The sequence below is a fragment of the Pagrus pagrus genome (assembly GCF_965226575.1).
Source record: "Pagrus pagrus genome assembly, chromosome: 22".
Lineage (NCBI taxonomy): Eukaryota > Metazoa > Chordata > Actinopteri > Spariformes > Sparidae > Pagrus > Pagrus pagrus.
Window position 1 is genome coordinate 1,623,031 of NC_140204.1, and position 13,028 is coordinate 1,636,058.

The window sequence follows — 13,028 nt, forward strand, 5'->3', positions numbered from 1 at the left end:
AAAGACTGGCAAGAAACAAATGCAAGTCCATGTTTTCCTTCATGTAAGTTCCATTTTTAATGTTTCTGTAGTAAAAATGTGTTTCTAAAGGCTTCTGGGAAGAACTCCAGCTTCATACATGACCTCCAAGAAGTCAAAAGGTGCTCTCTGTAGACAACGACTGAAAAAAAGTGCAAAACACATTCAACAAGGTTCTACATACCCTGTAACAGCATTTATATATGCATTTTTCGAGTGTAAATTGATCAAGGGGAATTATATTAATATAATCATGAATTGAGTATAGAAGTTATTATTACAAGTTGTTTTTTAAATGCAAGTATTGAAAAGCTTAACATGAAAAATATTGTGTAAACACTATCACAAACGTGATAGCCCAGTAATTAAGCATGTTATTAGACAAAATGTACCATTAATATTATAATAAAGACAAAGGTTTCTTATGATTGATGACAACTGCAAATAAAGGCCTCTCTGCAGCTTAAGCAAATGCATGCCTTACACCTTGAAAACTCAAAAATATATTATCTGAAGAGGTTGAACAGTTAATTTTTTCTGTCTTGACATTTGTCATTTATCAGATAAATTCATAGTTGAAGAATTTGAGCTGAATATTTTCAGAGTGATTATACAATGAAAACATTTTTTGAAGGAGGGATAAAACAAGGCATAAATAATGGGGTTACAGGCTGAGTTGAAGTAATTCAACCAGTAAAATACTTCAGAGAGCAGAAAAGGTACACTCAAGGTAGCGAGAGAACTAATCAAATGTAGCACATATAAAGGCATACAACAAAAGATGAATACACCAAGCACAATACTGAGAGTCTTTGCAGCCTTGCTTTCAGACTGTTTAACCAACCCACCTCTCCCTCTGTCATTTAAACAATTGTTCTTATCTCCAATCTTTCTTACATGCTGTTTAGCCACAATAAATATTTTAGTGTAAAGACAAACCATTACAGTGCAGGGAAAGAAAACGCACAAAGCACTGCTCAAGATTTCCCAAAGTGGGTTAGTGAAAATGAAACAACCACCAATGCACTTAAATAATTCCAAATCCTCTAACCCTACCTCATTGGCCTTTGAATAAAGTCCTCCATAAGCATAGACAGCAGCCAGTGCCCAGCTGACACATACCATGATCATTGCCACTGACATTGTGATTTTTCTAGAATAATGCAGAGGATTGCATATTGCTTGATGTCTGTCGACAGCAATGCAAATTAGGTGGAAGATAGAAAGACTGGTGAGCAGCACCTCAAAACTAAAGTGTAGGTGACAGAATGTATCACCATAAAACCAACAGCCAGTAACAGTCCGGGTGGCACTGAAGGGCATCACAATAACACCCACTAGTAAATCAACCAGAGCAAGAGATACAATGAGCACATTGGTAGGACTATGCAACTGTTTGAAATGACATATTGACAGAACGACAAGAGAGTTCCCTAAAATGGTAATCAGCATGCCTGAAACAAACACCAAATAGAGGACAAAATCTGTCCAGAAACCTAACCGTATCATAACACATGAGGCATTGCTGCCTGGAACACAGTACATCAGCAGCTCTGGAGGCAACGAATGAGTCATCCTAAACCCAAAGACATATGCCAAAACCTCAGAGATAACCCAACGGAACCCAACAGAGAGAGGACCTTGGTAGAAACATACTGTAACCTCTCTCTTGTAATCAATGTCACAACATAGAAGCCACCTAAATAATTATTGGATACACTGTGCCATCCAATCAAAGGCCTCCTATTAACATACATGTAAAATAGTCCAAGCAACATCATTATGTCATCATATTTGTAATTTGCACAGTATTGATCTAAATAACCATTAATGGTTTCACAAGGAGAACCATTTAGTTTTGAGTACTGAAGAAGTATAATTTTAAAATATATCATATGTTACATTTATACATATACACATTTTTATTGCATTTTTGTTGATTGATGCACACTGAGTGTAAGTTTGTAAATAGTCAATCTGAGCTCCAAATTACACTCTGCTATAAACTGAACTGTTCATAAATTGGGAGCGCTGTTTGAGTTTACTGTTCATTTTCTTTTGAAAGCTCTGTTCTCTGGGCCTTTCTGTCTGAAACAGAGCAGCAAAGAGAAGCTAGTGTTTCATGACCAGGTGAAATGGCAGCTGTTGCTACAAGGTATGGCCACAATTTTAGTTTCAAACGTCAACAAAACAAACTAACATTTTCGACAGAATTTGAAGAAACTTTGTTGAGGTTATGTCAAACGTGTCTATGTATTGTGCTGCAGAGTTGTTTGAAGTTATCATAGAAACCAGTTAGCCATGGCCCGCACTGACTCGGGGCAACAGTATGATAGCGCCCCCAGCAAGTTTTTTATATTTGACACGCTCTTAATTTGTAGTGTAACAAAATGTCAATAAGTAAATATTCTTACACATATTTAATATGCTAAACAAAAGAAAAATACAACCATACACCCTCTGAATTCAGGTTTTTCTCTTCTGCTGAACTAAGACAAGCTTAATTCCAGGATCTATATACTAACCCATCGGCCCTTACTGTACTAACTGTGCATTTTGGCTGTTAGAGGGTTAACCTGAAGACTCGCATGTTAACATCTGAGTAGGAATTCCCTCACCTTTGAATTTTCAATAGTGTCATGTTATGTCATCCTATTTGTAATTTGCACAATATTGATCTAAATAACCATTAATAGTTTCACAAGGAAAACAATTTAGTTTTGAGTAATGAAGTATAATTTTAAAGGATGTCATATATTACATACAGTGGATATAAATGGTCAACACACCCCTGGTAAAATGCCAGGTTTTTGTGATGTAAAAAAAAATGAGACCAAGATAAATCATTTCAGAACTTTTTCCACCTTTAATGTGACCTATAACCTTTACAACTCAGTTGAAAAACAAACTGAAATCTTTTAGGGGGAAAAATAAAAACTAAAAAAATTAAATAATTTGGTTGCATAAGTGTGCAAACCCTCCTGGGGATGTGGCTGTGTTCAGAATAAACCAATCACATTCAGAAGCGGAGGGGTTCCATACAACCTGAAGGGGTTTATTTCTCCAGAACAACCGACTAACTATACATTATCCCGCTTATTACACGGCTTACGAGTGAAATAAATAATAAATAATCACCCACAATGATTCAGCAGCGACAAGGATTACTCGGTAAAGTTTTCACTTTCACTTTCACTCTCAAGGCCGGCCTGAGAGAGCAGCATTCAATAGAGCCGTGTAATAAATAATAAATAATCACCCACAATGATTCAAGGCCGGCCTGAGAGAGGAGCTGGACAGCGGTGCTTCTTATGCTGTGGTTGGTGTAACGCGTTGAAAGTCCAGTTGTCTTGCTTATGTTGCTATATGTTGCCAGGGCGGATCAGAGCGCCGTCCCTAGCAACGGTCTGTTATACTTGACGACGGTCATTATACAGAAATAACGGACCGTAGAACACAGTGATGAACCAATCAGAGAGCAGCATTCAATAGAGCCGTGTAATAACAATGTTTATCTTACCTAATCCAACATTTCACTAGACAAGCAGACATATTCAGCTAAATTGGTTATCATTGCAGAAAAATAAAAATACTGTATACCGATTTTACATGTTCTAGTGAATTGAAAGCTAACATGCTAACGTCAGTGTTAGCTTCCTCAAAAGGCTAACAACAGAGTTAGCTACTCTCATAGTTAAAGTTGGAGAAATGTTCCCAGTATTTCAGTGTACATGTTGGTTATTATCTTCTTTGTCATCTTCATACAGACCCAACAACAGTCAGTGGCAGTTATATGGATCTTAACTTTAGAAATTCTCAAATGAGGATGGTTTTGTAGTAACTAATTTCTTATCCCCCAATAAAATAGGATGTTATATTCGTAAAAGCAGTTTGGAAACATGTTTCTGGAACACCACAAATCCTAGATGTCATCCTTAACGGATACAAGATAGGATTTCATTCTTAGGAAAGTTTCTGTCATTAGGTTCCAGGTGTCTTCAACAACAATTTCCTACATTTTGTTTTAAGAAGAATTTGGCAGATATTTGCCATATTTAAAGGCTCGGTAGGCAGCTTATTTTTGGCAATATTGGACAAAAACTTCCATAATAACCTTGGGGATAATGTAAATGAAGTGATGTGAGAGAAGAACAGACCTCTGCGCTTCCTCTAGGCTCTGTTTTCAGCCTGCAAAGAATCTGGCCCGTGACGGAAGACTTTGACCAATCACAGAGCAGCTGAGAGAGCGAGCCCTGTGATTGGCTGTTCTACTAAAGCAGTTGCGCGTTCACGTCTCTTTGGTGGAAACCCAGTCTGCAGCAATGGCGGATAACCGGACAGTAAAGATTGCGATCACGGTTGGAAACACCCGCTTTCAGTGCAAAACAATCTAAGAGGATTGTTTTGCATGTAAACAGCCAGGTGACAGCGGCTACCGGCAACGCATTGTCGGAAGTTGCTAATACGTTAGACTTCTGCTAACTGTAGCCAAAGGCATATGACTGCTGCTAATACAAGATCAAGTTTATGTTGCTACGTTAGAGTCACTAACACATTGCAACCGTCTTATGAACTAATTCAGCACTGTTCAGTATTGCCTCTTGTCGACATGGGGGTAATGCATTTTATCCCAGAAGTATAGCTACAAATGATTTGTGTGTGTGTTTGTGTGTACGTGTATGAAGCGCGTGCATCAGATGCCCGTGCTTGTCTGGTGGGAGGAGCTTGGGTCAGAGCTGAGGAGATGAGACCAGTGTAGACTCAACGATCACCTTTTTTCTAGGATTGCTGCCTACCGAGCCTTTAAGTGTTTTTTTTCTATAACGTAAATGTATTTAATGAAATAATTATCCACTTCACATGTGACTATTCTTCATTAGCACAAACAAACTGTTTGATATTAGAGCAAAACACACAACAGAGTATTGCATAATATTTAAATATAGCCCAGCAATATTTGTGCAATGTTACAGGGGAAAGTGTTGAAGAAGCATTGATTTCAATACGAATTGATGACACAAGTTAATCAAAGGTGTTTCTGAAATTCAAAAACTGGAAAATGTAACCAATATTTCTGAAATAAGTTGCACAAAAGATGTCTTTAAAGAAAATTCAACATGTATTTATTGTTGACAATAGCAGAAGAGAGACCTTTTGATTGCTGGTGCAAATGCATGAACAAGACCTTGTTCTGAAAAGAAAATATCATATTCATGTCCGAGTGTGTCATTTAAGAGATAAATTCATAGTGGAAGAAATTGAGCTAAATATTTTCAGAGTGATTATGAATTGAAAATTGAATTAAAGTAACCCAACGAAACTAATCCTTCAAACACAGGACCAGGTGTGCTGAAGCCAGTGAGGGGATTGCTTATCAAAGCCATGAAAAACGGCGTCTAACAAAAGATGAATGCACCAAGCACAATACCCATAGTCTTTGCATCCTAGCACTCTGTTTTATCATCACATCTCTTCCTTTGTCGCAGTATGTTATACCATCGAGAAAGTTTAGCTTTTGTCCGTCATTTTGGCCTAACATCTATGTTATTTCACTAAATTTTCTTAAGGCACTGAGAGCTTGATGAGCCTGTGCAACTGACCGTAGCACTTAAAATATTACATGTATTATTTTTAATTACTGTACATTTTTTTATTTACCAGTTTGTAAGGTTCCAGGGGTTGGAAATTTGTTTTTTGTTAATTTCATCACATGTTGGATTATAATTTAAAGGCTCACACTTTCTTACGTCACTAGCAGGTAGATGAGCATTCATATGCAGTCCATCGTTTGAAAAGGACAGTTTGTTAAGGATTTTATTTCAAAGGCTACATTTGTCCTGCATTGAGTTTTACTCTGTTTTAATTTAGCCTGCCATTTTGTTTATTATTGGCACTTGTTGAGCAGAGACAGTTAAATGTAAATTAAAGTCAGAAAGACTGTCTGGTGTGATGTGTGCAGTGTTTTTATCACTCATGATATACAGGTGTATGATTCAACTTCTTTCATTGTCTAGTGGTAAATAAAAAAATCTGCAATGTATCGTTTTATCAAATCACAATTTGTAGAATTGCAGTATTTAAAAGGGAATCACAATATATATCTAACAGGCATCACGATAGTATTGTATCATGCTGACCCATAGGCCCTTACAGTTCTAACTCTCCATTTTGACTGGAGTGTTAACCTAAAGACTCATGAGTTAACATTTTAGTAGGTCTTCTCTTGTGTGGATTTTCTGGGTGCAATACTGTGATAGACTGGCTGGATATTAGCAGGCTTCAGAAAACTATCCTGATGACCTGGCGAGATACAATCTTAGAGGCTACAGGTATAGGCATGTACCCTGGCTGGATACTGGGAGATTGAGGCAAGTCTATACGATTTATGGACAGATTCAAGTATCCGGAGCCAATAACTCGCATTATCAATCCTCATCTGATTCTGACAGATAACAGTTAGAAGTCAGTTCCATGTAATTTCCATTGTTTTCCAGCCTTTTTCTTGTGATCCTTTTAATCACCACTTAATTGAAAGATATAATAGCTATATCTGTTTAATTTCTCCCTTCCACCCCTCACCCCCAAGAAACAGACAAAAACAAAAAACGTATATGCACTTGTATGGTCTTACCCTTAGCACTTAAATCATAGCAATTATGTACTGAAGGTATCCTTGATAGATAGCAGCTACTATGCTCAGATGAGGTCTTGAAAGTCGTTTCTATTTTTTCATTCTTACTTTATTGGCGGTGATATGTTGTGGTTTCTTGTGAGAAATGTACTTATTGTACGTCCCTTCCGACCAAAACATCTACTAAATGCCCTAAATGTAAATGTAAATTTGAGGAGGCAAGAAGTAACAATGTCCAGGGGGTGGAACACACATGTTCCATCCCCTGCCTCCAGCCCCATGTGAGGCAGGCTTCACTGGCACATGAAGTTTCAATTTGTTATTTGATGAAAGCACAAGTCTGGGCGCTTCTGGGAAAAAATGACAGCTTGGGTTACTGCAGTGGTCAAAAAAGCCTAAACTAGTAAATGAGGCTAAAAATTGACATATTCATATACATGACAGCATCAGCTATCTCAGTGGACAAACTAAATGTAAATCTGAATGAAGCTTAAAATAGACATATGTCTATTGAAAAAATAATTTGTCAAGAAACTAATATAAATCCACGATTTCCTTCACATTCATTCTATTTTAATGTTTGTGGAGTAGAAATGTGTTTCTTTGAGCTTCTGGGAAGAACTACAGCTTTGTACATAACCTCCCAAAAGTCCATAGGTGCTGTCTGTAGACAAAGACTGAAAATGAAGCAAAATACATGATTTTGTAATGCTCACTTTTCAAAGCAGCCCTACATTTTCTGTAACAGTATTAATGTATGAATTGGTACAAGTGTAAATTTATCATGGTGCATTATTTTAATATTATTAGGAATTGAGTATACAACTTGTTATTGTATATAAAGGTGGATTTTAATTTCAAGTACTGAAAAAGCTTTATCTGAAAAATAGCATATAAAACAATCACACAGGAGGACAAACATATTGGCCTAATAATAAAGCATGGTGTTAGAAAACATGTAGCATTGACATCCTCATAAAGACAGTGGGTTGTTGAAAAAAATGCAAATAGTTATTGATGACAAGTGCAAAAGAAAGGCCTTTCTGCAACTGATGCAAATGCATGCCTAACACCTTGTCTAAAATATATCCTATTTGAAAATATTGTGTTGAGATTTGTCATTTGTCAGATAAATTCATAGTTGAAGAATTTGAGCTGAATATTTTCAGAGTGACTATGCAATGAAAACATTTTTTGAAAGAGGGATAAAACAAAGCATAAATAATGGGGTTACAGGCTGAATTGAAGTAACTCAACCAGTATAATGCTTCCCAGAGGAAAGAATTAATGCTGAAGCCAGTGAGGGGATTAATTATTACATTCATATAAAAGGGCATCCAACAAAAGATGAATACACCAAGCACAATACTGAGAGTCTTTGCAGCCTTGCCCTCAGACTGTTTAACCAACCCACCTCTTCCTCTGTCATTTGAACTATTGTTCTGATCTCCAATCTTTCTGACATGGTGTTTAGCCACAATAAATATTTGAGTGTAAAGACAAACCATTACAGTGCAGGGAAAGAAAAAGCACAAAGCACTGCTCAACATTCCCCAAAGTGGGTTAAGGTACACAAAACAACCACCAAGGCAAAACGATTCTGTTATATCTTCTAACCCTGCCACGCTGGCCTTTGAATAAAGTACTCCATAAGCGTAGACAGCAGCCAGTGCCCAGCTGGCACATACCATAATCACAGCCACTGACATTGTGATTTTTCTAGAATAATGCAGAGGATTGCATATTGCTTGATGTCTGTCGACAGCAATGCAAATTAGGTGAAAGATAGAAAGAGTGGTGAGAAACAACTCAAAACTGACATGCAGATGACAGAATGTATCACCATAGAACCAGCAGCCATGAACAGTCCGGGTGGCACTGAAGGGCATCACAATCACACCTACTAGTAGATCAGCCAGAGCAAGAGATAAAATGAGCACATTGGTAGGACTATGCAACTGTCTGAAATGACAAATTGACACAATGACAAGAGAGTTCCCTAAAATGGTAACTAGAATGCCTGAAACAAACACCAAATAGAGAGCAAAATCTGTCCAGAAACCTAACCGTGCCATAATACATGAGGCATTGCTGCCTGGAAAACAGTCCAACAAGTCTGGAGGCAACGGATGAGTCATAGTCAAACAAAAGACAAATGCCAAAACCTCAGAGATAACCCAACAGAACCCAACAGAGAGAGGACCTTGGGAGAAACATACTGAAACCTCTCTCTTGTAATCAATGTCACAACATTGAAGCCACCTAAATAATTATTGGATACACTGTGCCATCCAATCAAAGGCCTCCTATTAACATAGATGTAAAATAGTCCAAGCAACATCATTATGTCATCATATTTGTAATTTAAACAATATTGATCTAAATGACCATTAATAGTTTCACATGGAAATTATTTTAGTGTTGTGTAATAGAGAAGTATAATTTTAAAAGGTGTGAATAATTACTAACATAAATATCAGAATGTTTAAGTGCTGGATAGAGGAAGCACACTGCACACTGTAGGTACGTTAGTAAAAAGTCAATCTGAGCAGCAGGTTGCACTCCGACACAAACTGGACTGTTCGTAAACTCAGAGCACTGTTGTAATATATGGTTAGGTTATTCAGAGGACCACATTCTCAGAGTGGCAAAGCACAGTCTGGGCAGTCCGTCCAAGGAGATGGACCCGCAGAGGGCCAAGAGCAGTCAGTGTGTCATGGACAGCTGAAACGGCAACTAGCCAAATGTATGACTGATGGGCGAATGAAGAAAAGTAACTCAACAGACATGCTTGGATATTGAACACCAAAATCCTAGATGTCATCCTTAACTGACATAAGATAGGATTTAATTCTCAGGAATTTTCCGTAATGAGGCCCCAGGTGTCTTTAACAACAATTTCTAAGACCTACATTTTGTTCTAAGAAGAAGTTGGCAGATATTTGCCATATTTAAGTGTTTATTTCCATAATGTAAATTTATGTAATAAAACACACAACAGAGTAATGCATAATATTTAAATATAGCCCAGCAATATTTGTGCATTGTTACAGGGGAAAGTGTTGAAGAAGCATTGATTTCAGTACAATTTGAAATCGACGATACAAATTCAACTGAAATATCTGAAATTAGTTGCACAAAAGAGGTTTCCAAAGAAAATTGAAGATGTAATTATTGATGACAATAGCAGAACTAAGATCCTTTTATTGCTGGTACGAATGCATGAACAAGACCTTGTTTAAAAAACGATATTTGAAAATATATTCATGTTTGAGTGTGTCATTTAACAGATAAATTCATAGTGGAAGAATTTGAGCTAAATATTTTCAAAGTGATTATGAATCGAAAACATTTTTTGGAGGCGGGATTAAACAAGGCATAAATAATTGTGTTTAAGGTTGAATTGAACTCTTCCTTTGTCATTTGAACATTTGTCCACAATTTTTCTTACATGCTGTTTAGCCACAATAGATATTTGTGTGTAAATACAAACTATTACAGTGCAGGAGAAGATTTGAGAGCTGCTAGGATCTCTGACCTCAAAGAGTGGCCATGGGAGAAAGCAGAGCTCGTAGGTTATGGAGATGATGACATCTTGCATCTGTGTAGTCACCTCAAAACAATCACAAAGAGAAAAATATCTGTAAATGGGAAAATTGTCTTGGCAGAGTGGATTCAGCTTAACGCATGTTTTCCCATTTGTGCCATTTAGATGTTTTGGGGGCCTGTAGGAGATGTTATCCCACATTCAGATTTTACATGATGTGGTGTTGTCAATACCAGTCTCTTCAGCTGTTTGTGAGAGGGCATTCAGCTGTTGGAGTAGAGTCAAGACAGAATGGAGGTCATTTCTGCAAGTAGATGGACAATATGGTTTTGGTGTCACTTAAAGGACCCACAATCAAAGGTTGTAATGCTGAGACCCAATTGATCTGTGATGGAAATCAGAACAAATGTTGAGAAAAGCTAACTTTTGAAAGGATAGAACAGGTGAACAGGCAACAAGAGAAACGCTGGATTTGATAAAATCAAACTTCAAAGAATTTTGTTTGGATGATTTATTAAAGATTTCATTTTTTTTTAAGGAAAATTGTAATTATTAGGCTGCCATAAAACTGCATGGTATTTAAATTACTCAAAATATTAGGTGACTAAATGGACATACAGTGTGTTGTCTTTTCAAAAAAAATACTGGCAAGAAACAAATGTAAGTCCATGTTTTCCTTCATGTTAGTTCCATTTGTAATGTTTCTGTAGTAAAAAAAGTGTTTCTAAAGGCTTCTGGGAAGAACTACAGCTTCATACATGACCTCCAAGAAGTCAAAAGGTGCTCTCTGTAGACAACGACTGAAAAAAATTAAAACACATAATGTAGTAAGGCTTTAATTTCAAAAGGTTCTACATACCCTGTAACAGCATTAATATATGCATTTTTTCAAGTGTAAATTGATGAAGGGGAATTATTTTAATATAATTATGAATTGAGTAAATGACAAAATGTACCATTAATATCATAATAAAGACAGTGGTTTGTTGTGATTGATGACAATTGCAAAACAAAGGCCTCTCTGCAGCCTATGCAAATGCATGCCTTACAACTTGAAAACTCAAAAATATATTATCTGAAGAGGTTGAACAGTTCATTTTTTGAGTGTAGATGTGTCATTTATCAGATAAATTCATAGTTGAAGAATTTGAGCTGAATATTTTCAGAGTGATTATACAATGAAAACATTTTTTGAAGGAGGGATAAAACAAGGCATAAATAATGGGGTTACAGGCTGAATTGAAATAATTCAACCAGTAAAATACTTCAGAGAGCAGAAATGGTATACTCATGCTAGCAAGAGGACCAATCAAATGTAGCACATATAAAGGCATGCAACAAAAGATGAATACACCAAGCACAATACTGAGAGTCTTTGCAGCCTTGCTTTCAGACTGTTTAACCAACCCACCTCTCCCTCTGTCATTTGAACTATTGTTCTTATCTCCAATCTTTCTGACATGCTGTTTAGCCACAATAAATATTTGAGTGTAAAGACAAACCATTACAGTGCAGGGAAAGAAAAAGCACAAAGAACTGCTCAAGATTCCCCAAAGTGGGTTGGAGAAAATGAAACAACCACCAATGCACTTAAATAATTCCAAATCCTCTAACCCTACCTCATTGGCCTTTGAATAAAGTCCTCCATAAGCATAGACCGCAGCCAGTGCCCAACTGGCACATACCATAATCACAGCCACTGATATTGTGATGTTTCTAGAATAATGCAGAGGATTGCATATTGCTTGATGTCTGTCAACAGCAATGCAAATTAGGTGGAAGATAGAAAGACTCGTGAGCAGCACCTCAAAACTAAAATGTAGGTGACAGAATGTATCACCATAAAACCAACAGCCATGAACAGTCCGGGTGGCACTGAAGGGCATCACAAGAACACCCACTAGTAGATCAACCAGAGCAAGAGATAAAATGAGCACATTGGTAGGACTATGCAACTGTTTGAAATGACAAATTGACACAATGACAAGAGAGTTCCCTAAAATTGTAACTAGCATGCCTGAAACAAACAAGAAATAGAGGACAAAATTCGTTCCAAAACCTTTCCGTATCATTATACATGAGGCATTGCTGCCTGGAACACAGTACAACAAGTCTGGAGGCAACGGATGAGTCATAGTGTAACGAAAAAACGTATGCCAAAACCACAGCTGTCACCCAACAGAACCCAACAGAAAGAGGACCTTGGGAGACACATGCTGAAACATCTCCCTTGTAATCAATGTTGCAACATTGAAGCCACCTAAATAATCATCAGATTCACTGTGCCATCCAATCAAAAGCCTTCTATTAACATACATGTAAAATAGCCCAAGCAACATTATTACGTCATCATATTTGCAATTTATTCAGCATTGATCTAAATAACCATTAATCGTTTTGGAAGGAAAATAATTTTGTTTTGAGTAATAAAGTATAATTTTAATTGATGCCATATATTTCTGGCATACTAAGTAGTAGTATTACTTTTACTTCAAAGTGCACTGTGCATCTCTCTGAATCTCCGTTTGATGTGGGGGTGGGCTTGGTCTTCCTCTGGCTCTTGTGTGAGTCTGAGATTTATAGACAGATTGACGTAACCGAAACCAGTAACTCAACTTATCATCCTTTTTTGATTCTAACAAGCAACTTTTTTGAAGACAGTTCCTTCTGATGTCAATTGTTTTACTGCCTTTTTTTTGACTATTTGTGATTCTTTTAATCACCACTTCCTTGAAAAATATAACAGCCATATGTGTTTTATTTGAAGAGCCAACAAATAACATTATCTAGGAGGTAGAAGGTGTGTATGTGAGGCTGATGCATGTGCAGACT

At 36.9% G+C, this 13,028-nt stretch overlaps 2 protein-coding genes across 2 annotated transcripts; both read right to left on the bottom strand.

Annotated features, from left to right (window-relative positions):
* Positions 1 to 7,767: 7,767 nt before the first annotated feature.
* LOC311251806 (trace amine-associated receptor 13c-like) lies at positions 7,768 to 8,724 on the bottom strand (the record flags this gene model as incomplete). Its single annotated transcript, XM_084344449.1, has 1 exon — positions 7,768 to 8,724. The coding sequence occupies one exon, from the start codon at positions 8,722 to 8,724 to the stop codon at positions 7,768 to 7,770; it is 957 nt and encodes a 318-aa protein (XP_084200575.1).
* Positions 8,725 to 11,311: 2,587 nt separating this feature from the next.
* On the bottom strand, positions 11,312 to 12,331 carry LOC311251807 (trace amine-associated receptor 13c-like; the record flags this gene model as incomplete). The annotated part of the gene is made up of 1 exon (XM_084344450.1): positions 11,312 to 12,331. One exon carries the CDS (start codon positions 12,329 to 12,331, stop codon positions 11,312 to 11,314), a length of 1,020 nt encoding a protein of 339 aa, XP_084200576.1.
* Positions 12,332 to 13,028: the final 697 nt, after the last annotated feature.